The 27,170-nt window shown below is 39.7% G+C and overlaps 1 protein-coding gene across 2 annotated transcripts; it reads left to right on the top strand.

Annotated features, from left to right (window-relative positions):
* Positions 1-213: 213 nt before the first annotated feature.
* phf10 (PHD finger protein 10) lies at positions 214-26,832 on the top strand. 2 transcript variants are annotated; one of them, XM_079855378.1, is made up of 13 exons: positions 214-337; positions 732-838; positions 1,476-1,589; positions 2,767-2,897; positions 3,062-3,145; positions 3,464-3,606; positions 6,097-6,246; positions 9,490-9,599; positions 9,772-9,922; positions 19,552-19,695; positions 24,184-24,292; positions 24,566-24,754; positions 26,567-26,832. In XM_079855378.1, the coding sequence occupies exons 1-13, from the start codon at positions 269-271 to the stop codon at positions 26,650-26,652; spliced, it is 1,587 nt and encodes a 528-aa protein (XP_079711504.1). In that variant the 5' UTR covers positions 214-268; the 3' UTR covers positions 26,653-26,832. The 2 variants fall into 2 exon arrangements, with proteins under 2 accessions (XP_079711504.1, XP_079711505.1); XM_079855379.1 differs by lacking the exon at positions 19,552-19,695.
* Positions 26,833-27,170: the final 338 nt, after the last annotated feature.

Genomic DNA, 27,170 nt, shown 5'->3' with positions numbered 1-27,170 from the left:
ATCAAAGTAATCTAGCCTTTTGTGTTGATCGATGTCCATTCAGTTAATAATAAAAAAGCATAACGAATATTGCTTGTAAATTAAGTATACACTATTCCAATGAAAAGTGTATAAAATGTAAATAAGATTAAATGGGGGGAAAAAATCAACATACAATATTTACAATAGTATATTGCACGGTTCTTTTTGCGTGTTGAGGTCGGAACACTTCCTCGTGTTCCTAGTTTGCAGTCGGAATGCGACACTCTTTCATTAGCAGAACATCAACATGGCGGCTGTTCTGTCGCCGAGACCGTGCGATAGCAATCCCGCGACTCCTGGGACGCAGTCCGTGAAGGTCTGTAGGTGTTTACGGCTACATCTTGTAGCACAGACTGCATTTATAACATTGTAGAATATGAGGCACGCATATATGCTATTACTGCGTCGCTAAAAACTTGAATGTGAGCCAAAGTCGCCTTTGTTTATTTACTATTAGCCTGCTAGCCGAGAGCGAGCTAAAGACATATATGATGCTCAGGGTGAAACTTCTTGTCTAAAAGAAATTAAAACGCATGAAAGGACCCCACTTGTATTATTTAAATGGTTTTGGGCAGACACTGATAGTTTATTACGGCAATATAGTATGGTTTTAGATCTAGGTAGCGCTGCTAAACATTATCTCTCAATTCCTCCCAATGGGAAACGTTGACATTTCCTTGAAGGAATCTTATTTATGACTCTTGAAACAGGATGACATTGAGGAGAATTCCAGTGATGGTAGTCAAGCCCTCAAGAGACGCAGGATGGGTTCAGGGGACAGTTCCCGGAGCTGTGACACGACCAACCAAGAGCTGGGGTGAGCAGCACATCTGACACACACACACACACACACACTCATAGGTGTTTTTATTCAAGGGTCATGAACCCCCAGTTTTGAAAATGCTACAAAAGTGTGCATGATGAGCTGCGGAGTGGAGAGACCCGCAACACAGCTACGGCTTCTGATTCAGACAGCTTTATTTTGCTCTCATTAAAAGCATCAAAGCTTCCCACAGATGCACACTGCAATGTACCATTACACCTACACACTATACTCGTGGTTTTGTAAGCTTACTGTAAATTACACACAGTACATATCCTGTGACTGCTATAATTTAATGCACAGCATTTCTTCTTTCTTATTTCTTCTATATATCGAAAATATATATGAACATGCTGTTGCATCTTTGATGACTTTTGAGGCTTATTTTGCTGTGTTTTTATAAGCCGTTTGACTGGTTGAAGGGCTGTAAAGACCGGTCACACTCACAGTGTGGATGAATCAGATTTGTGTCGAACATTCAGGATCTATTAAAGAGAACTTATGTGACACAGAAAGTTTTTGATCCATTAATGCATCTCTACTTAGTGTATGTGATCATCTCACTGTTTGAAGCGCCTGTCATAGGAAAACAACACTTGCTGTCATGAATAATTAAGGCATCTTTTCATAGGTTGAGGACATGCAGTCTTATGAATAATTATGAGACACCGATGAGTCATCAATCCACTATAGTGCAAGAAAACGACACATCCTGTGATGCTGACATGAAGACGAATTTAAACCCGTAAGTTGGAAATAGCGTTTTCTTTTCTTTTTTCTTTTTATTTTTTACAAATTATCTAGTTTTCTCCTACAATCAAAACTAACAGATGGTAAAATTGATTTCTATGATGTTCAACACACATAACTCTGTTAAAATCTCAGAAAATTTGATTAAGAGTTTCATGACCCTTTAAACCTTGCCAGTGGCGTAGGCTGAATTTTTTATTGTTATTTATTATTTTTTTGATACATTGCGGTGATGCAGTGATATCCAGTCAAGCAGTGATCATGTCAGAGGTCAAATTTGAATAGGGAATAACACATTTATTTAAAATTATAGACAAACAAATGAATCAAGTAAATATTAAAATTGTAATAGCAAATAAGTTTAAACAAAAATAAGATTGATCTTATTCTATAGTTTATTATAAATTCCAAAGTATTGTATTGTATTTAACAGATGAAGATTGTGAAGATCAGACTGTAGAGAAAGAAGGATCCAAAAGAAGTAATATATTTGTGGAATGAAAGTAGAGGTAAAAGAGAAGCAGAAGTGAAGAGCAAAAATAAGAGCAACAAATATATCCAGGAAACGTACATCCTCCTAAACGTATGCTTTGGTCTGATAAGAAAAGGTCAAACTGACTTATCCATAATGTCATAGTTGGTGTAACGGCTAGGTTGATGGGACCATATGCTAAAATAAAATAAAACAAGTTGACACAAAGTTTGAACCAAATATTTGGCAAAAACATAGCATAACAAGAGATTTATAATACATTTTTTGTAGGCCGGTCATTTTTGAGGGGGGGGGGGGGGAATCCCCCAAAAAGTATACAAATTATAAAAAATTTTGGGGAAGTTCAAGTTGTAATACCCTTTGTAAGGAAGTTTTCGTCCGGTGCGATAGCATTAACTAGCATATTTGGGAAAAAGAAAATCCTCTCTGGGCCAAAATGGCCAGAACACAATGTGAGGGTTAAGAGAATTTATCTAGAAATATTACTTACGAGCCATAATTATTTTACTATTAAAATATATTCCTTCACCATGACAATGGAACTATTTAGCAGTTTTTCTTGCACCATCATATTATATTTATTTCTATGAAACTGCACCTGTTGGTGGCGTTTCAATTTTTTCTCATCATTCTGGCCCAGTGTTACTGTCTGTGTATGAGCCTTGCTGTTTCATTACAGACCAACATACTTCCCTGCTGAAAATCTGACAGAATACAAATGGCCTCCGGATGACACAGGGGAGTATTATATGTTACAAGAACAAGTGAGCGAGTACTTGGGAGTCACGTCATTCAAACGGAAATATCCAGGTATGAGCGACCAGCCTCTAACTATCAGCTGGGAAAATTGAATTGAATGGTTTTCATGTAATCAGTCAAATAGTGGTTTTATTTTCAGATTCAGTTACTGATGATAGAGATGAAGTTTTGTATTTTGCTGTCAACACATGTTTTAATTTTCAACTTTATACCAGATATGGAAAGAAGAGACCTGTCTCACAAAGAAAAACTTTATCTGAGAGAGCAAAATGTCATTACGGAAACGCAGTGCACACTGGGTAAGATTTTAATAATTCAGTCTTTCTCGCTTCCATTTCTTTTATTATCTTGAATTTGCTTAACAGAAAAAAAATGTTGTAAAATTGACAACAGGTGACTTTCGTCTTGCCCTGAAATTAACTGATTGATTGTCTCATACTGAGATGGTTTACTTTTCCAGCACAGTGATTTAATTAATAATTTGCTCAACAGCTTTTCAGCCTTGATGTGTAGCTTAATGTGATGTACTAATAATAGTATTAATAATTCACTGTATCAGCCTAGTCTAAGACTTAATGTGAGGATCCTATATTGACGTTCCACCCTTCTTCCCTTAGGTCTCACTGCTTTGCGGAGTGATGAAGTTATTGATTTGATGATTAAGGAGTACCCAGCCAAACATGCCGAGTACTCAGTCATACTGCAGGAGCGAGAGCGGCAGAGGATAACTAAGGAGTACTCTGTGAGCACTCTTAGTGCAGTGAGTAACACACTCTGACTCTTTTATTCGTTATATAAATTATATGGTACTCTTATATAAATATAATTTTATTCAGCAAGGATGCATTACATTGATCACAATTAACATTGAAGAGATATACTTTATTACAACAAAAAATCTATTTCAATGAACTACTTGCACTGAGTTTAGTTTTCAAAGTATGGCTCGCTGGCTTCCGCTTATGTATATTTTCAGTGTGCTGGAGCCACCTACTTGACTAAACGCCACTTAAAATGAGAAGTCTGCAAGAATATTTAAAAACCCGGACATTTTCAGGGACAGGAGAAGAGATATTCTGATGAATAATATCAGAATGAACCTTTAATTATTTGTTGTAAATGTTTTGAGCACTGTTTCTCAGTTGTTGTTTTTTTTCATTGACCGTAATTTCAGTGTATGTCATTTACATGTTTATGCCAAAAATGCTTAATATTCATAGTAGTAGTAATGCTGTCAATGCGTTAAGGTTTAAAATCCATTTACCATCATTACATTTCTTAAGGCAAGTAGAGCATTCATTCAAACTATTTGAAATAACTGGAATAAGAGCACAACAAACACACCACAAGCAAATCCTGTTTACCAGTCAAATTCATTTATAAATGGAAACTAAACAGGTATGAAATATGATCAGTATGTGGAAAAACACTGTAAATGAGTCCTACACTGCTGCAGGTTAGTAGGGAAATATATGTATTTATTATACACTCACCTAAAGGATTATTAGGAACACCATATTAATACTGTGTTTGACCCCCTTTTGCCTTCAGAACTGCCTTAATTCTACGTGGCATTGATTCAACAAGGTGCTGAAAGCATTCTTTAGAAATGTTGGCCCATATTGATAGGATAGCATCTTGCAGTTGATGGAGATTTGTGGGATGCACATCCAGGGCACGAAGCTCCCGTTCCATCACATCCCAAAGATGCTCTATTGGGTTGAGATCTGGTGACTGTGGGGGCCATTTTAGTACAGTGAACTCATTGTCATGTTCAAGAAATCAATTTGAAATGATTCGAGCTTTGTGACATGGTGCATTATCCTGCTGGAAGTAGCCATCAGAGGATGGGTACATGGTGGTCATAAAGGGATGGACATGGTCAGAAACAATGCTCAGGTAGGCCGTGGCATTTAAACGTTGCCCAATTGGCACTAAGGGGCCTAAAGTGTGCCAAGAAAACATCCCCCACACCATTACACCACCACCACCACCAGCCTGCACAGTGGTAACAAGGCATGATGGATCCATGTTCTCATTCTGTTTACGCCAAATTCTGACTCTACCATCTGAATGTCTCAACAGAAATCGAGACTCATCAGACCAGGCAACATTTTTCCAGTCTTCAACTGTCCAATTTTGGTGAGCTCGTGCAAATTGTAGCCTCTTTTTCCTATTTGTAGTGGAGATGAGTGGTACCCAGTGGGGTCTTCTGCTGTTGTAGCCCATCCGCCTCAAGGTTGTGCGTGTTGTGGCTTCACAAATGCTTTGCTGCATACCTCGGTTGTAACGAGTGGTTATTTCAGTCAAAGTTGCTCTTCAATCAGCTTGAATCAGTCGGCCCATTCTCCTCTGACCTCTAGCATCAACAAGGCATTTTCGCCCACAGGACTGCCGCATACTGGATGTTTTTCCCTTTTCACATTATTCTTTGTAAACCCTAGAAATGGTTGTGCATGAAAATCCCAGTAACTGAGCAGATTGTACTCAGATCGGCCCGTCTGGCACCAACAACCATGCCACGCTCAAAATTGCTTAAATCACCTTTCTTTCCCATTCTGACATTCAGTTTGGAGTTCAGGAGATTGTCTTGACCAGGACCACACCCCTAAATGCATTGAAGCAACTGCCATGTGATTGGTTGATTAGATAATTGCATTAATGAGAAATTGAACAGGTGTTCCTAATAATCCTTTAGGTGAGTGTACACACAATGCACATTTGAAAACAATAATACATTTTATAGGAAGATTTCTGCAGGTTCAATTTAATTCATGTTAATGCAGAGAACATGATTCATTGTTTTAATCAACTGACAGCCCTAAAATCTAGGAATAATCTTTGTTCTCATGAGTAAAGTTACTTTAGTTTATTCATAAAAAAATCCTGATATACTGAAATATCACAGTTTCCACAAAAATATTACGCAGCACAACTGATATTGAATTGATAATAATCAGAAATGTTTCTTGAGCAACAAATCATCATATTAGAATGATTTCTGAAGGATCATGTGATGCTGAATACTGGACTAATGCTGAAAATTCAGCTTTACTATCACAGGAATAAATTGCATATTAAATATATTCAGTAGAAAATAATTTTAAATTCGAATAATATTTCGCAAGAATGCATCTTTGGTGAGCATAAGTGACTTTTTTTGAAAAACATGTAAACTGTTATATCCTTGTTTGCATATAATTTAATAATGAAGTCTGTGAGAGCTAATGGTCTGACTTTTTCTTTTTAGCAAATGCAGCAACAGAATCCTCAAAAAGTTGAAGCCAGTAAAGTGCCGGAGTACATAAAGAAAGCAGCTAAAAAAGCTGCTGAATTCAACAGTAATTTCAACCGAGAGCGGATGGAAGAGAGAAGGGCTTATTTTGACCTTCAAACACATGTAAGATATGCTTATGTTCTTTGATAATCTGATTGTGGTATATAGTGTGTAAAATTCATAAAACAGCTTAATTTAGATACACAAATGAAAGCATCTATCACTCCACTTTTAGACGCACACTTCCCTAAGCACTTCCCCTCAGTTATAGAGGGAATGGCATACAAAATTTGACTTAAACGCAGCCCTTATAGTCAGCCAGAATACCCTGATAACCACATAACATTATCCTAGTAACCACCCATAAAACTTATGGTTCGTTTAATGTTAACTTGAGTCGCAGATGCGATCATTTTTCGGATCGGCAAAAAAAAAAGTGTGTTGGGGGAGACAAATATAACTTTTTCTTTCCATTTCTTGTTTAAATAACACTTTACTTTGATACCACAGCAAAAGCTTCTAGCCCTAACTAATAGATCAAATGTTATTAAAGACAACTGAACAGTCAGTGTTTGATTAACATTGACACAGAGAGCAACATGAATATTAGGCTGCAGTCACTCCTAAGACCGAAATCATGGATCCAATATACTGATACGCATCCGTTTTCTTTCTCATCTGTTTACCTTCACTTAAGACGTAACCGACTGTGTGTGTAAGGATTATTGTCGAGACAGGCATATTAACAAAAGTCTGTGTAGAAAACTTATGAAAAGTATGTGTAGAAAACCCTAGGACCTGCAACACCCTAGCAATGGCTCTGAACACCAATGTAAACATTAATTATGACCGCCGCTAGCGTAGCTAGCGAAAGCGGTCATATAGGGATTGTCAAAGTTTTTTTTTTTTTTTTTTCCCGTCACCTTACTGAATTTTTCGTCAACGATACCAGGGACACCGAAGCACCGGGGAACATGAAATTTGGTGGGCATGTAGCCCCACTAGACTTCTAAGGAAAAATTTCGTTTGGTCCCCGGGGGCCACTCCCCCCCGCGCTGGGCCCCCCCAAACCCAAAAAAATGCAGTTTTTCCTAAATAACTACCTGAACCGTGGCACCGAGGATGAAGAAATTTTTATGGTATGTTGGTCTACTAGACTTTTACGGAAAAATTTCGTTTGGTCCCCGGGGGCCACTTCCCCCCCGCGCTGGGGCCCCTGTAAATTTTTCGTCAACGATACCAGGGACACCGAAACACCGGGGAACATGAAATTTGGTGGGCATGTAGCCCCACTAGACTTCTACGGAAAAATTTCGTTTGGTCCCCGGGGGCCACTCCCCCCCCGCGCTGGGCCCCCCCAAACCCCAAAAAATGCAGTTTTTCCTAAATAACTACCTGAACCGTGGCACCGAGGATGAAGAAATTTTTATGGTATGTTGGTCTACTAGACTTTTACGGAAAAATTTCGTTTGGTCCCCGGGGGCCACTCCCCCCCCCCGCGCTGGGGCCCCCGTAAATTTTTCGTCAACGATACCAGGGACACCGAAGCACCGGGGAACATGAAATTTGGTGGGCATGTAGCCCCACTAGACTTCTAAGGAAAAATTTCGTTTGGTCCCTGGGGGCCACTCCCCCCCCGCGCTGGGCCCCCCCAAACCCCCAAAAATGCAGTTTTTCCTAAATAACTACCTGAACCGTGGCACCGAGGATGAAGAAATTTTTATGGTATGTTGGTCTACTAGACTTTTACGGAAAAATTTCGTTTGGTCCCCGGTGGCCACTCCCCCAGCCGCTCTGGGGCCCCCGTACATTTTTCGTCAACGATACCAGGGACACCGAAGCACCGGGGAACATGAAATTTGGTGGGCATGTAGCCCCACTAGACTTCTAAGGAAAAATTTCGTTTGGTCCCCGGGGGCCACTCCCCCCCCCGCGCTGGGCCCCCCCAAACCCCAAAAAATGCAGTTTTTCCTAAATAACTACCTGAACTGTGGCACCGAGGATGAAGAAATTTTTATGGTATGTTGGTCTACTAGACTTTTATGGAAAAATTTCGTTTGGTCCCCGGGGGCCACTTCCCCCCCCACGCTGGGGCCCCCGTAAATTTTTCGTCAACGATACCAGGGACACCGAAACACCGGGGAACATTAAATTTGGTGGGCATGTAGCCCCACTAGACTTCTACAGAAAAATTTCTTTTGGTCCCCGGGGGCCACTCCCCCCCCCGCGCTGGGCCCCCCCAAACCCAAAAAAAATCAGTTTTTCCTAAATAACTACCTGAACCGTGGCACCGAGGATGAAGACATTTTTATGGTATGTTGGTCTACTAGACTTTTACGGAAAAATTTCGTTTGGTCCCCGGGGGCCACTCCCCCCCCCGCGCTGGGGTCCCCCTAAATTTTTCGTCAACGATACCAGGGACACCGAAGCACCGGGGAACATGAAATTTGGTGGGCATGTAGCCCCACTAGACTTCTACAGAAAAATTTCGTTTGGTCCCCGGAGGCCACTCCCCCCCCCGCGCTGGGCCCCCCCAAACCCAAAAAAATGCAGTTTTTCCTAAATAACTACCTGAACCGTGGCACCGAGGATGAAGAAATTTTTATGGTATGTTGCTCTTAAGGCCCCACATCAACCTAGCCCATAATCACTCATTTGTGATTTGCGCCCCTCCCATAAAAAATGAAAATGCAATATTATTCTGCTTTAATCGCCCCTATCTTCAGTGGAGATGTTCAGAACTGCACCATATTTCATGTGTATGATTAACTTGACATCCTCTGGGGGTATCCTCTGCTAAGTTTCGTAGAATTTCATCCATGGGGGGGTATAAAATAAATTCATTTATGTGCACATTTAGTGACTGTACACTCATCGGCCTGTAGATGGTGCTGTTGAGCGAAAGGGTTGCTGGTTTAGGATGATACTGTCACACACACACATGCAGGAATACAAACAAACGCAAGCATGCACACACACTGACATCCACACGCACAGACACACACCCATACACACACATACAAATCCACATGCACAGACACACACACACAAACACACACGCGCACACATGTACGCACACATACATACACGCACAGACACACACACACACACACACACACACACACACAGACACACACATACACAAACACACACACATACACACACACACACACACACACACAGACAGACATGCACATACTACTACTTTTTTTAGGTATATACATAAACACGCAATACAGCCAAATTACTCCACGTCATTTATTTTTGTGGAAAGCCAGTGTAGGCCTGAGCGGCGGTCATATTTTGTACCGCGATGCGGTACATCTAGTTAACTTATTTGTTTCGCGCTTTCTCTTTTACCTGTAGATTATTCAGGTACCTCAAGGAAAATACAAAGTCCTCCCTCCAGAAAGAACCAAGACCGGTCCATACCCAGTTGCACTCATTCCTGGCCAGTTCCAAGAGTACTACAAAAGGTGAATTGTGTAATAAATTGTTGCTGCTTTTTTGCAAATCCTGCTGAGCTTCTGATTTACCTGTTGATTGAGTCACTGTAATCTCCATTGTACTTGAGAACAATGCTGGAATGTTGTCCTAAAATGTAGCCACTGTTTAGCTTTCTGACTGAGCTTTTCTTGCCTCATCCAGGTACTCTCCAAATGAGCTCCGCTACTTGCCCTTGAACACAGCTCTGTATGAGCCTCCGCTGGACCCAGAGCTGCCTGCCCTGGACAGTGATGGCGACTCTGATGATGCTGAAGATGGGAAAGAAGACGGAAAAAAACATAAAGGTTCCTCTGTAAGTTGTTTTCAGGTGACCGTGACTATAAATGCACAGTTGGTTTAGTTATAGTCTCGCGTAGCCAGACCTTCAGACTGACGGTAGAAGGTCTGGAGTCCATAGCAGCTTTTATTGGCCAAGGACCGCCCTGAGGCCGTCTGACTGACATGTAAAGCAGCCAGTCATAGTTTGTTTTGTTCCACGTTATGTTTAGGGGCATGAAAATGTAACTTCGATGTCCCTACAATAACAGTGTAATAAAAAACTATTGGACTTATTTTAAAGAGTCTATAAGGCTAACTTTACATACTTTTGAAAATCCCAACGTTTAGTTGATCCTGATAAGCGCTTTTTATCACAGTTGTAAACACGACAGCTTTCTTTTTCCATGAGGGGGTTTGGCACCACGGCATCTTTGTTTCCAGGCGGAACGTTAATGAATGCGACACACACGTCTCCCTGAAGTCCTGTAGAATTCAACCAATCAGATGACGAATTCGAAACTCCTGAAGTGAACAATTTTGTGTGCCTTATGCATCTGACGTTCAGCCAACAGTCTGTGGCCGTGACGTCTGAGGCTGAAACTAGTTTAGTTATAGTTAACCCTCTGGGGTCCACGAACGCGCCAAAGCATTTTTTTCTGGTCATACAGATAACCGTAAGACATGATTTGAAACTATTCTTTGAGGTCTGTTTTTATTGCAGTGCTCTCATAATTACAAAAAAAACACTCAGCAAACAGGGTGCGCTTTCTGCTGTTTCAATCTCTATGAACTTCTTTCTGAAAATCTGCAATTACTTTCCACACAGACCTGAGAAATGTGAATAGAGAGCTTGAAATGTCTACTTTTAAATGAACCAATTGAAATCAAATCTTCGCTGATTATGTAATCCTTATGAAACCAATGAGAGGTATAATCTTTCCTGTCTGAGCTCGTTATTTGTAATGTGGTCACACCCACGCGCAGCACAGGCTAATCATACGGTAATCATCCACCTAAATGAAACGAACCTGTAAACGCCCATATCACCTGGATAAACAAACCATCAAGCTGCGTCAGGTTACTCTACATTTCATCATTTTTGGAAGAAGACACGATATGTGGAATAAGCCTTGAATTTACCTCAGAAGAAGATCCAGCGGAGGATATCATTTACTGTTGAGTAAGTCATTAATCATTTTGCATTAGTTAACGTGTTTTTACATAAATGTTTACCCATTTTACTTGTTGGCTTTTTTCAAACTATATTACCAGACTAAAACGTGTGAAATAATCGAGTGAGACATGTTGAAATATGAATTATTTAGGCATTGCATGTAAATGTCGTATGAAGAGTGTTTTTATGCTCTATAATATAAAAGCATAATGCAATATAAAAGTAATAGTGTCTATGCTGTTAAGTGATGAATGTTACAATCTAAAAATATTTAGAACAGTGTTTACCGTGAAATACTGTTCGGGAATATCTGCTCAAATGTATAAACAATGTTTATGTTGCTAAACAATAATAATTTATTTTTTGTTTTTATACTGTATGATAATACAAACCGCTTATGTGTGTCATGACTACAAAAATGACTCTTTTTCAAAAAAAAACTGTTTTATCTGTGGGCAATATTAGTAAGCTATTAGTGATTTATAGTGTAATAATATTGTTGTTCCTGACATCATGCTTACAGTTGTTTGTTTTTTTTCTCTCTTTTTATTTAATTTTTTTATACAGTGATCAGATACCTGCACTACTGATGAGTCCTTCTGACTAAAACTTTCAGTGTCTTCAAACTGTTTGTCACTCAGTCTGCTGTACCGTCAGCAAGCTGTTTAACTACATTGGACTGATATGATGTGACCCTGGACCACAAAACCAGTCACATTGGTCAATTTTTTTAAATTGAGATTTATAAATTGCCTGAAAGCTGAATAAGCTTTCCATTGATGCATGATTTGTTAGGGTATGACAATATTTGGCTGAGATAAAACTACTTGAAAATCTGAAATCTGAGGGTGCAAACAAATCGAAACATTGAGAAAATCTCCTTTAAAGTTGTCCATTTATGTTTGCGATTGTGCTGCATTCACTCACAAAAATAAATGTTTTTTATATGTACGGTAGGACATTCACAAAATATCGTCATGGAACATGATCTTTACTTAATATCCTAATGATTTTTGGCATAAAAGAAAAATCTATAATTTGGACCCATACAATGTGTTTTTGGCTATTGCCACAAATATACCCGTGCGACATGTGACTGGTTTTGTGATCCAGGGTCACAAATAAGCTCCATCACCGACTACTGATGTTGGGGCAGTGTTCGTTCTTCAGTGCATGGCTAAAGAAGCAGCAGACACATTGGAAATGCCAGGTATGGTTCACTTGTTTCTATAGTTGAACAGGAACTCTTTACTGGAATGGCAAAGGTGCATAACTGTTCAGTTGTCTGTTTAGGTCAATATGCTCAATATTGTGCCTTTGACCTTCATTATGTGTATTTTGATTATGTATGTTGAAAATAAACTATGAAAAAACTCACATTCTTTTGTTTCCCTCAGTCCCATTCACCCTGATAGGCCCATTATAGGGGAGTATCTTTGCAGAGTTCGTACAAGGTGCTTAAAGTACTTGAATGATACTTTTTGAAATTTAACTCCTGGAAAACCCTTGAAAACTGCCATATTTACAAAGAGGTACTTCAAAAGTGCTTGACTTATTTAAATACAATAAAGAAACTTGAATACAATCTTTTCACACAAAATTAACAGTCCATCTGATAAACCCCCATCAGACCGTTTCTGGATATAAAGTATGCCAACATTATAATATAAAATATTATTTATTGAGCAATAATATCCTTTATAAACTTTGTATTTAATATATATTTTAAAATACGTTGTAAGTTGTATTTTGGATACCATATATCTGTAACTTGTTTAAAAAATCTTTAAAAAATCCTAAAGATATTGTTTGATAAGTGCAATCTCTGATTATAGTCCTTGAAAACCAAAAAAGTGTAGTGCTGGAAAAGTCCTTGAAAGTCCTGGAATTTCTTTTTACAGTATCTGTACGAACCCTGTCTTTGTGTCCCCAGGTGTGAATCACATCAATATGCATGGCCATTGACTCTTGCGTACAGCCTTTCTAACACAAATGGTGTCTTACCAAATTTAAATCAATCTATTGTTGTATGTGAATAAGTGGTCAGGATGATTTTCACATCACTTTGTAGTAAAAAAAATCTAGGCTACAAGATCCAGTACTCAAAAGTATTGTGAACACAGTATTTTTTTTATGGCCTTATTTAAGTGACTTAAAGTTTGTTTGTTTTTTCACTAACAACACATAAACATCATTTGCTAAAAAAGCTCACATATAATTGTAGCAGAGTTTGTGCTGAGTACAGTGTAAGCAGACATTAGCCATTCAAATGTTATAAGTAATTGAAATAATCACAAATGTCAAGGCATGTCAAAACATCCCCAGGGCCCAAAAACCCCTTCAGACCCCAATTAGAAGGCAATTAGATTTTCATTCCCTTATATTTTGACAACTATAAAGCCAGGTGTTTGATTTAAAGATGTCTATCGTAATGTAGTGATTGAAAAGTGCATGGGTGATGGCAAGTCACTGTCTTAATGAGTCATTCAACCGATTCATTCAAACGGCTCATTTGTTCAGGAACGAAGCAAGTGACCGTCTTTATGAATGAGTCAGTAACTCAGTGGCTCACTTGTTTAGTTAAAAACCACAGATTCATTCAGTAATGAAACACAGCTGTGTGTTGCTCAGAGACGCACAACAGTTCTGCTGTGGCTTTGCTTAGAACTATTTTTATTGGTGAAATTGAGCAAAATCAGACAATATTGACAAAATTGTATGAAATGTAAACCGTTATTAACTTGTTTATTAAATCATTATATCATTTATATCATTATATAATATATATTTTAGAAATAAGAAATAAGGGGATTTTTTTTGAGGGTAAAGGAATTTCCCTTGCGGTGGTTTTGAGTGGCAAGATACGCAACATTATTTCCTTATTATTATTATTATTATTATTATTATTATTATTATTATTATGCTATATAAATTAGCTTGTTGGGTTATATTTATAACAGTTAGTCACTTAGTTTTTTTTAGAAGTATCAGCACTGGCACATCTCTGCGCTCTCAAGCTGTCAGTTAGTCCAGTTACATTGTTATGCCAGTAGGTGGCAACAAGTGACTGTCTATGAGTGAGTCATCATTAAACCATTCATAGTACGCTTAAAAATGTTCTTCTCTTTTTTCTTTTTCTTTTTTGAATAAATCAAGGTGTTGTAATTAATTTAACTTTGAGTTCCACTTTACAAGGCACAATCAATAATCAACACATCACCTGGGGTAATGCTAAAGCTGATGTTTCACTTCATAGAGATCAATGGCATTGATTCAATGCATTGAACAGTGTGACGCCAAACATGGAAAAGCCATTTTAATGTTGAAAGCATACTATGACAAAGATATCGCTTTTATTTTCTGACAACTGATGGCAAACTGATTTTTTCACAAAAATATGACTTGACCTAAAGGAGGACAGACGTGTGTGTGTGTGTGTCTGTGTGTGTGTCTGTGTGTGTGTCTGTGTGTGTGTCTGTGTCTGTGTCTGTGTGTGTGTGCGCCTCAGACAGAGAGCAGACTCCGACAGAGAGCAGACCAGATGACAGATGCAGCACGATAGGCTAAATGTTTGTGAAATTCTTTATGTAAAAAATGGGCAATATATTGCGTCACCAAAATTTATTGGGCTCATGTCCTTATATCGTATGATATATAGTCGATAAAGTAATTATCGCAACAGGCCTACATTAAAAGCGTTCATTTTAACGCATTATTTTTTTTTTCATAAATGCACCAATTTTACGTGTAAAATTGACATCACCAATTTATTTTATTTATTTTACTTCTACAATCTGACGTGTCCAAGTGAAACCCAGGTGGCTCGAAGGGTTGACAAATTTGAAGTTGAAAGAAAAAAATTCAGGGTAAAAAAATTATTCAATTCTATAGAATAACATGCACAGATGACCAGGAGAAAATGTATTAAGGAAAAAAATGTCAACCCGAAACCATGTTCACAACACATTCTACTTTCACAATCCAACATACACCATATTGCCAAAAGTTTTGGGATGTCTGCCTTTACATTCGCATGAACTTTAATGACATCCCATTCCTGATCCGTAGGGTTTAACATGGGGTTGGCCCACTCTTTGCAGCTACAACAGCTACGACTCTTCTGGGAAGCTTTCCTTAAGGTTTAAGAGTGTGTTTATGAAAAAATTGACCATTCTTCTATAAGTGCATTTTGTGAGGTGAGGCACTGATGTTGGACGAGAAGGCCTGGCTCGCAGTCTCCGCTCTAACTCATCCCAAAGGTGCTCTATCGGGTTGAGGTCAGGACTCTGTGCAGGCCAGTCAAGTTCCTCCACACCAAACTCGCTCATCCATGTCTTTATGGACCTTGCTTTGTGCACTGGTGCGCAGTCATGTTGGAACAGAAAGGGGCCATCCTCAAACTGTTCCCACAAAGTTGGGAGCATGAAATTGTCTAAAATATCTTGGTAGGCTGAAGCATTAAGAGTTCCTTTCACTGGAACTAGGGGGCCAAGCCCAACCCCTGAGAAACAACCCCACACCACAATCCCCCCTCCACCAAACTTTACACTTGGCACAATGCAGTCAGGCAAGTACCGTTCTCCTGGCAACCACCAAACCCAGACTCATCCACCGGATCTCCAGACAGAGAACAGGTCTCCACTGCTCTAGAGTCCACTGGTGGCGTGCTTTACACCATCCAACGCTTTCCACCACTGCATCCCACACTTTACACCACTGCACCCCACACTTTACACCACTGCACCCCACACTTTACACCACTGCACCCCACACTTTACACCACTGCACCCCACACTTTACACCACTGCATCCCACACTTTACACCACTGCACCCCACACTTTACACCACTGCACCCCACACTTTACAGCACCCACGCACCCCACACTTTACACCACTGCACCCCACGCTTTACACCACTGCACCCCACACTTCACACCACTGCACCCCACACTTTACACCACTGCACCCCACACTTTACACCACTGCATCCCACACTTTACACCACTGCATCCCACACTTTACACTACTGCATCCCACACTTTACACTACTGCATCCCACACTTTACACCACTGCACCCCACACTTTACACCACTGCATCCCACACTTTACACCACTGCATCCCACACTTTAAATTTACACCACTGCATCCCACACTTTACACCACTGCACCCCACACTTTACACCACTGCACCCCACACTTTACACCACTGCATCCCACACTTTACAGCACCCACGCACCCCACACTTTACAGCACCCACGCACCCCACACTTTACACCATTGCATCCCACACTTTACACCACTGCACCCCACACTTTACAGCACCCACGCACCCCACGCTTTACACCACTGCACCCCACGCTTTACACCACTGCACCCCACGCTTTACACCACTGCACCCCACGCTTTACACCACTGCACCCCACGCTTTACACCACTGCATCCCACACTTTACACCACTGCATCCCACGCTTTACACCACTGCATCCCACGCTTTACACCACTGCATCCCACGCTTTACACCACTGCACCCCACGCTTTACACCACTGCACCCCACGCTTTACACCACTGCACCCCACGCTTTACACCACTGCACCCCACGCTTTACACCACTGCACCCCACGCTTTACACCACTGCACCCCACGCTTTACACCACTGCATCCCACGCTTTACACCACTGCATCCCACGCTTTACACCACTGCACCCCACGCTTTACACCACTGCATCCCACGCTTTACACCACTGCACCCCACACTTTACAGCACCCACGCACCCCACGCTTTACACCACTGCACCCCACGCTTTACACCACTGCACCCCACGCTTTACACCACTGCACCCCACGCTTTACACCACTGCATCCCACGCTTTACACCACTGCACCCCACACTTTACAGCACCCACGCACCCCACGCTTTACACCACTGCACCCCACGCTTTACACCACTGCACCCCACGCTTTACACCACTGCACCCCACGCTTTACACCACTGCATCCCACGCTTTACACCACTGCACCCCACGCTTTACACCACTGCACCCCACGCTTTACACCACTGCACCCCACGCTTTACACCACTGCACCCCACGCTTTACACCACTGCACCCCACGCTTTACACCACTGCACCCCACGCTTTACACCACTGCACCCCACGCTTTACACCACTGCACCCCACGCTTTACACCACTGCACCCCACGCTTTACACCACTGCACCCCACACTTTACACCACTGCACCCCACACTTTACACCACTGCACCCCACACTTTACACCACTGCACACTTTACACCACTGCACCCCACACTTTACACCACTGCACCCCACACTTTACACCACTGCACCCCACACTTTACAGCACCCACGCACCCCACACTTTACACCACTGCATCCCACACTTTACACCACTGCACCCCACACTTTACAGCACCCACGCACCCCACACTTTACACCACTGCATCCCACGCTTTACACCACTGCATCCCACGCTTTACACCACTGCACCCCACGCTTTACACCACTGCACCCCACGCTTTACACCACTGCATCCCACGCTTTACACCACTGCACCCCACGCTTTACACCACTGCACCCCACGCTTTACACCACTGCACCCCACGCTTTACACCACTGCACCCCACACTTTACACCACTGTACCCCACACTTTACAGCACCCACGCACCCCACACTTTACACCACTGCACCCCACGCTTTACACCACTGTACCCCACACTTTACAGCACCCACGCACCCCACACTTTACACCACTGCACCCCACGCTTTACACCACTGTACCCCACACTTTACAGCACCCACGCACCCCACACTTTACACCACTGCACCCCACGCTTTACACCACTGCACCCCACGCTTTACACCACTGCACCCCACACTTTACACCACTGCACCCCACACTTTACACCACTGCACCCCACACTTTACACCACTGCATCCCACACTTTACACCACTGTACCCCACACTTTACAGCACCCACGCACCCCACACTTTACACCACTGCACCCCACGCTTTACACCACTGTACCCCACACTTTACAGCACCCACGCACCCCACACTTTACACCACTGCACCCCACGCTTTACACCACTGTACCCCACACTTTACAGCACCCACGCACCCCACACTTTACACCACTGCATCCCATGCTTTACACCACTGTACCCCACACTTTACAGCACCCACGCACCCCACACTTTACACCATTGCATCCCACACTTTACACCACTGCACCCCACACTTTACAGCACCCACGCACCCCACACTTTACACCACCCACGCACCCCACGCTTTACACCACTGCACCCCACGCTTTACACCACTGCACCCCACGCTTTACACCACTGCACCCCACACTTTACACCACTGCATCCCACACTTTACACTAATGCACCCCACACTTTACAGCACCCACGCACCCCACACTTTACACCACTGCACCCCACGCTTTACACCACTGCATCCCACGCTTTACACCACTGCACCCCACACTTTACACCACTGCATCCCACACTTTACACTAATGCACCCCACACTTTACAGCACCCACGCACCCCACACTTTACACCACTGCACCCCACGCTTTACACCACTGCATCCCACGCTTTACACCACTGCATCCCATACTTTACACCACTGCACCCCACGCTTTACACCACTGCACCCCACGCTTTACACCACTGCACCCCACACTTTACACCACTGCATCCCACACTTTACACCACTGCATCCCACGCTTTACACCACTGCACCCCACGCTTTACACCACTGCACCCCACGCTTTACACCACTGCATCCCACACTTTACACCACTGCATCCCACACGAAGTTTGGAGGTCTGTAGCTATTGACTCTGCAGAAAGTTGGCAACTTCTGCGCACTGTAAGCCTCAGCATGCGCTGACCCCGCTCTGTGATTTTACGTGGCCTACCACTTCGTGGCTGAGTTGCTGTTGTTCCCAATTGCTTCCACTTTGTTATAATACCACTGACAGTTGACTGTGGAATATTTAGTTGTGAGGAAATTTCACGAATGGACTTATTGCACAGGTTGCAACCTTTCATGGTACCACGATTGAATTCACTGAGCTCCTGAGAGCGATCCCATTCTTTCACAAATGTTTGTATAAGCAGTCTGCATGCCTAGGTGCTTGATTTTATACAACTGTGGCCATGGAAGTGATTGGAACACCTGAATTCAATGATTTTGAGGGGTGTCCCAATACTTTTGCCAATATAGTGTATTTCTGATTGAAGTGGTTAAAAAATCGACTAATCTCACCAAAATCTGGGATCAATGTTGTTATTGTTAACTAAATAATACATTGGATTGAGAAAAGTTGTCTCCTATATGAAAGGAGACATTCAAAAAGGCCCATTTTTGCATTTGAATAATGTGCAGCAATGAATCGTGGATGACAGGAAGTGTGTTAAATAAAGTGGGTCAATTTATTTCCTGTTGACTTGCAGGACAGTTCATCAGGAAACACTTCAGATGGAGACAGCCAAGACAGCGGAATTCAATCCAAAGTCAAGAGCAAAGACCGACCCGGCACCCAGGGCAAAGATGCCACCCCTCGCAGCATCCAACACAAATCTGTCCCTGGGTACAAGGTAGAAGAAAAAAGCCCCTGATCTTTTTTTTTTAATAACCCAACACCTCTCTTCTCCCCTTTTCGCCACCCCTCTTTTCCAGCACTTTCAGCAGAGAAGTCCTCTTTCTTCTGACTTGATCATCAGTACCTTGTCCAAACACTCTCATGCACTCACACACACTCTCCCTGGTGGTCGTAGATTGGGACTTCACGTGTCAATGGAACTTATTTTCCTTTTTAAGTGTGGCACTCATTTTCTTCAGTGCCAGGAAACCCAGCGACAGTTCCTGTGTTCTGCACAGACCTTTTGAGCAATAACGTTTTTGTGTGGTACTGCTGTTAGTTTAGGGCTTTTTTTTTTCTTTTTTTTTTTGCTGTGATGCACTTGTGAAGGTAAATACCCTTATAAAGTGAACAGTACTTCAAATAGCTTAAAATACCTCTATTTATCTATCAATATTTATCTTATCTATCTTACATGCCTGTCAGTTATACTGAAGGCCACGTTCACAGTTTTCTTTGGCTGCTAAACTCTGAAAAGTGTTAATCCATAGATATAAAATGGTTGAAGAAATATTAAGAGTGCACTCAGTAATGCTTTCCCTAATTTATACATATATAATCGTAAGAAACTAAGATTTGAATAGCACTTTTGGATGAGGACTCAAATATGACAAGTTATTGTTTTGAAATCCCATGGCCTGCTGTGTTGCAACCCAACCAAGTTACTAGTAATAATAACAAAATAGCAATAATAACAAGCATGTTTCATGTTTCCAACATGTGTTTTTAAAGCTCTTTTCCATTTAGCTGAAAAAATAGATTAAATTCACAAATTTAAAAAATATTTGCAAATCTCATTTTATCGTATTTGTGAATTGTATTCTCTTTTTGATGGATCTCATTCTGTATGTTTGTACGTTGGTTTATTTTTGTCAAATCTCTTTTGTGGATCATAATCTCTTTATCCCACCATAGAAGAACCATACAAAGTTATCATATGACTACAGAAGAAATATAGCTATTTCAACTATCATAAAATTGTATTCATCCACGCTGATAGTCATAAAGGGATAGTTCAACCAAACTATGACTGACTTTTGCAAATCATAAAATTTTTGAAGAATGTTGGTAACCAAGCAGTTTTGGTTACCATTGACATCCATTGAATGGATTTAAAAAAAAAAATCTTAAAATATTTTATTTTCCTCTGAAGAAAGGAATTCATATTTTGGTTCTTAATATATTATATTATGTTCCACAGAAGAAAGTCATACAGGTTTGGAGCCACATGATTAGTAAATGATGACAGTTTGCATTTTTGTATATATTGTCTCTTTAAAGATGCTAGATGAAGAAGAGCCAGTGAAACAAACTGAGTGCACTTTTAAACTGAGCTTTATTTATCCTTTATTTGTCATGCTCGTGATGCATAACATATCTTTCAGGCATGAAATTGTTATCAAACTACTGTTTGGTATAACATGAAGTCAGTTGTTTTCTATACTGACTCTGGGCACCTTAAATATGCTTGATATCAGTGTTTCCTTTGATTTACTCTGTTTAAATTGTGTAAGGTATTTTTTTTTTTTTCTTGTCAAAATGATTGGCGGATCAACAAAAGGTTTACCTTAACACATTACTAATACAACATTTCACTCTTTTTGTATGAAACAATATTTATACAAAGTGAATTTATAACAAAAAGTAATTTGGCAGTGGCATAATACCAAAAAAAAAAAAAAAAGTAGCTTGCCCACATATGTTTTTTTTTTTTACATTTTGATATTCTGGGTTGCAAAGGTTTGTTCTTATCAAACCTTTTCTTGTGGAAATGTTTGCATATCTTTTTATTGGACAGTTTGAAGCAATTTTGACATTACAACTTAGCTAAAGGCTTATTTGACGACCTGTCTTAATTATTAGTTTCCCCTGTAGTTCCGTTATCTTATGAAGTATGAGCAGTGTAAACTGGCGCAGGATATTCCCTGAATAGTGTACATCTCAGAGTATGCATAACATGTATCCAGAGAGTACCTGAATGATCTGCTACGTTTGTCAGAGTAATCTGCCAGTATACTACAGTGCATACTGTATCCCACAATGCACTGCCTTCTAGTCTGATGGAATTCCAGAATTAAATGAAACTGGAATTTTTTTTATTTTTTTCAAATATAATTTAGAAAGGCATAACCTATTTATTTTCAATATGAGAACACATGCAACGTGAAGTCATGTGACCACAATGTAGCATACTGCTCGTCAAAAGGTTATTTTTTTAATATTGCATACTGCCCATTCTTTTAGGAAAATGAAACGGTATGCAGTCTATACTACATTTATATATTTAGTAAACCGCTAGTATTTCATTGTTATCAGCCCCAGTTTATCTCCACCTCTTAAACATTAGATAATCAATATTAAAGGGCGGTTCACAGCACTAAGAATGATAACCATAAAGACAACTATATTTGCATCCACACCAATGGATGATAACATTGTTTGTTATAAGTGCATATGCTGCTGCAGTTATGCCTTCTGCTGGATTTTGATTGGGTTTATCTTCCCATATACATTAACTGAGAGAGGCTTCCATAAGTGTGTTTTGGACATTTAAAAACATTAGTTACACAAAAGTAACATGTTAATCTGATGTGAATGTGGAGTCGCTGCAGTACTTTATTAAAACAGTAGGTACAGCTTCTGTTGATCCTCTCACTCTCAGTGTGTTTTTGGCTTGTTTGTTTCCATCCCTCTTTTATTCAATCTCTTGAGTCTTGTTAAAAGTGTTTGTAGTTCAACATTAAATGTTCTTGTTCCTGTTTTGTGATTTTTTTTTTTTTTTTTTTTTTTTTTTAAATGTAATACTCTTAGTTCAGCTAGTACTTTCCCTACTGTGACAGAATGAAGGCGTTTGTCCTTCCGTTAACATAACTGTGAGCTTCACTAACATCTAAATGTGTCTTTAACCTGTAGCTCGGCCTGCCTCTTTCGGTTCCCCAGCACAATGTTGTCACTGCTCTTTTTAGTTGAACAGTTTTTATGGTAGGGCCTTTGACATGTCCGTATTTAGAGTAACCTTTTGAATAAAGAGGTTTTAAAGAAATTAGACTGTAGAGAGATTTATTAATGGCTGTGAGCACTGAATGAAAGTGTCAATTCTGCGTTGTAATAAGTAGCACAAGAAAATTGTTCTGTATTTTGGCCACTTTTTGGATGTTGTGACCTTTTTATACACTTATGTTACATTTTACAATTGGCTTCTGCGACTACGTATTTGTTTATTGGGGTGAAACGCCTTTTTTGAGCTCAACTATTAATAATATAGCAAATATGTTTTCCTCTATTCTAATTTTGAATTTCGCAATATTTTATGCATTGCTAAAAATGTTTTCCTGCATGTTTTTGTTACTGAAACAATCATTCAAATGGTCACATTGTATATCAGTCTTGATATACTCTAAATTATATACACAACCAATCAAAAGTTTGGGCTCTGTAAGGTTTTTGAAAGAAGTCTCTTATGCTCACCAAGGCTGCATTTATTTGATTAAAAATACAGTAAAACAGTGATCTATGTGTACAATTTAAAATAACTATTTTCTATTTGAATGTATTGTAAAATGTAATTTATTCCTGTGATCAAAGCTGAATTTTCAGCATCATTACTGTCTTCAGTGTCACATGATCCTTCAGAAATCATTCGAATAGGATGATTTGATGATCAAGAAACATTTCTCATTATTATCAATGTTGAAAACAGTTGTGCTGCTTCATATTTCGGGGAAAATTGTAACACTTTTTTTTCACGTTTCTTTGAGGAATAAAAAGCATTTATTTAAAATAATAGAAATTCTTTGTTACATTATAAATGTCTTTAATCTCGCTTTTGAATGGTTTAATGCACCCTTGCTGAGTAAAAGTATTCATTTCTTTAAAACATCTTTGCGACCCCAAACTTTTTAATGGTTGTGTATGTTTTATCCTGATTTATGTGCTATACAGATGTTGGTCTTTTTTTGTTGTTGTTGCTTGTGTACATATTTTGTGCTTCTTAAAATCATAATGTTAGGCAATTCCAATTAATTTTAAGATCCTGCACCCAGATTATTCTGGTATTTTTGCTCATTTAAAGGGATAGTTCACCCAAAAATGAACTTCTACAACAACAATACTTTTACAAAAGAAGATATTTTGAAGAATGTTGGTAACGAGTTGATGGACCCCATTGACTTATAAAAAATACTATGGAAGTCAATGGGTGCCGTCAACTGTTTGAGTACCAACAATTTGATTCTTCAAAATATCTTTTGTGTTCAACAGAAGAAGGAAACTCATACAGGTTTGGAACAACATGAGGGTGAGTAAATGGTGACAAAATGTTCATTTTTAGGTGATATATCCCTTTAATTTTGAAAATCATAGTGGTTTTGGTTCAAGCGTAATATCAGATGGTGTGTATGACCTTGGTTGCCATGGCGTTTATAGCATTACTCTGCCCTTGCAGCCTAAGGTCATTCCCAATGCTATATGTGGCATATGCCAGAAGGGTAAGGAGGCCAACAAGAAAGGCAAACCAGAGGCTCTCATCCACTGCTCCCAGTGCCAAAACAGCGGTAAGTCGAAACCATCTCTTCCTGATGTAGTGTTCTTCAGTGTCTACCACACTGCTAATGTTTATTCCTTGACACATTTCTCTTCAATGTTGTAGTAGGACAGCACTCATCTTAAAACTGTTACTTGGAAGCCGCAGGGTCAGAGTTGTCTTCTTGATGATTGAAGATGCTGTTTTATGAAATCTTAAGTGTCAGCATCCTGTTGGATCGGCCTGAGGGTTTATAGCATGGTGAGAATAGCGGAGATGATGAGAAGCCTCACTTTGTGTTCAGGTCACCCGTCCTGCTTGGATATGAGTGTGGCGTTGGTGTCCCAGATCAAGAGTTATCCCTGGCAGTGCATGGAGTGCAAGACCTGCACCGTCTGTGAGCAGCCCCACCATGAGGAGGAGATGATGTTCTGTGACAAGTGCGATCGAGGCTACCACACCTTCTGTGTGGGCATGGACTCCATTCCTCTGGGTGAGTCTTTAGCCGACGCACTCTCTCGGATGTGCATGCGCGAATACAGAAACACAGTATTGAGCTAATGTTGTCATGGTAATGTAATGCTGAATTTGAGCTGTCGAAAGTTGAAATCTTACTTCATCTCACAAGCTTTTTAGAAGCCTGATGTGAGGAAACCGTTAGAAATAGGCTTTGGTTGCATCAAACCCATGGTCAGATATTTTTGTTTACTTGTAATAAATCAAATTATATATATGGGTCATTGACGAATAAGGTTTTTAAAAGTGTAAAAAAATAGAATGGAGATATAACTATATTTGAAACCATTTTTTAGTTTACTTAGTTTTTTTAGTTTAAGATTTTGTGGTTTGTACAATCAATTAACACTGTTTTTTGTCATTTTTTACAAGATGGAAAAAATGTCACCAAAAAAGTCATTCGGTTTAACCACTGATTTGAAGGTTAAAACTGATTTGACATTGATGTTGAGATAGTATATAGTGTGTACCACAGAAGAAATATTAAAACAAATTATCACTGATCTCATAAATTTAATCATTTATTGGACTACTCTAAACACTCCAACATATTCAAGTAAAACATTGCACAGGGAAAGGAGAAAAGGGGAAATGTAAAAAAAGAGCCTTATCTGCTTTATATTTCTATTATTGTAGTTCCTTTAGTTATTAAAAACAATATTATTCCATTTAAATATTTACTATATCGGTTGTACCGAATGACCTTTTGACACTTCAAAATCTTTAAAATACCTTTATATGTAGTAAAATATAATTAAAACCTTTTGGATTCAGTAAAAGAGATCAAGTTGTACTACCTTACATACTTTGGATGTTATATATTTGTTTTTTTTTAAATTATTATTAAGGCCTTTGGACAAAAAAAATGACCCGTCACGTCATTGACCCATATATACACACAAACAAACACACACACACACACACACACACACACACACACACACACACACACACACACACACACACACACAGAGGGCTTGACATTAACTTTTTTCTTACGAGCCACTGTGGCTAACGGTTTTCCAACGTTACAAGCCACTCTGCATTTTCAATGGCCACAGTTTTAACATCGATACGGAAAACTGCCTTTTAGATGCTTTTAATATGATCTCATAATTTGGCAGCAGGGATATTAGGCTGCTGTCACTTTAAGACCTGACGCATAGAAAAATAAAAAATACTCTGATAAAGTAGCTACAGATACTTAAGTACAGTAACAAAGTAAAAATGCATTACTGTCCACCACTGATTTTCAGCATCATTACTCCAGTCTTCAGTGTCACATGATCCTTCAGAAATCATTCTAATATGCTGATTTGCTGCTCAAGAAACATTTATGATTATCATCAATGTTAAAAACAATGTTTGTGCTGCTTCATATTTTTGATGAAAAGAAAGTTCAAAAGAACTGCATTTATTAGAAATATAAATATTTTGTAACTTTATGAATTTCTTTACTGTCACTTTATCAATTTAATGCACCCTCGCTGAATAAGTGTTAATTTCTTTAAAAAAAAAAAAATTTAACTTGACCACAAACTTTTGAACGGTAGTGTTTTATATATAACAAACGCTAATAGACAAGGATTTGATTTCAACTTTACATTTAGATTTATTTTTTAAATGATTTACTGATACTGTGGGTTAGGGTTAGGAATGTTATCCTATAACAGGCATTTATGAAGGAGAAAACACTTAACATAAAAAACATAAAAGAAATGAAAATGTCCCACAGTCCAAAAGACCAATATTCCATTTCTCTCTCTCTCTCTCTCTGTCTCAACAACAGGTTGCTGGGTCTGTGATTTATGTAACAAAGAGATACCTACACCTCAGAAGAAAGGAACAATAAAAACACCAAAAAAATCTAAATGAGCTCCAAAAAGTTGACCAATTTTTACAACACTTTTGATATTATTTTTTTATTTTTCTATTATTTGAATAAGTCCATATATGTTTGGTATGTTGCATTAATTTTGTAGCTGATTTTTTTATATAATTGTTTCCACTGTAGATGATGTTTTTGTATTGTTTAAAATAAAGTTCAAAACTGATTGTGTGTGTGTCATTTTGGATTGTTCTTAAACATTGCTCACTCCAGTGTTTAATAATTCTTTCTTAGTGACGCTCATAATTCAGCCTTTGGTGTCCTGATGCAGTCATTACATGTTTTAACTGAGCAGCAGGAGGACGCACAGCACAGGCTGTTTTAACCACACCAGAATGACACAATCAGTCGTCTCAACTTTCACTGACTAGTGAATGGGAACTGTATTTGTGTGTTGTATTGTGCTTTGTAACAGATGCCACGTGGAGGTCAATGGTAAAACAGCAGGTAACAGGTGTGTGTGTGTGTGTGTGAGACGGCTGCTCTGACACCTGATATGTGTGTA

This window comes from Squalius cephalus (genome assembly GCF_949319135.1).
Source record: "Squalius cephalus genome assembly, chromosome: 21".
Taxonomy (NCBI): Eukaryota; Metazoa; Chordata; class Actinopteri; order Cypriniformes; family Leuciscidae; genus Squalius; species Squalius cephalus.
The sequence above is the reverse complement of the archived record's forward strand: the minus strand, read 5'-3'. Positions and strand labels throughout refer to the sequence as shown.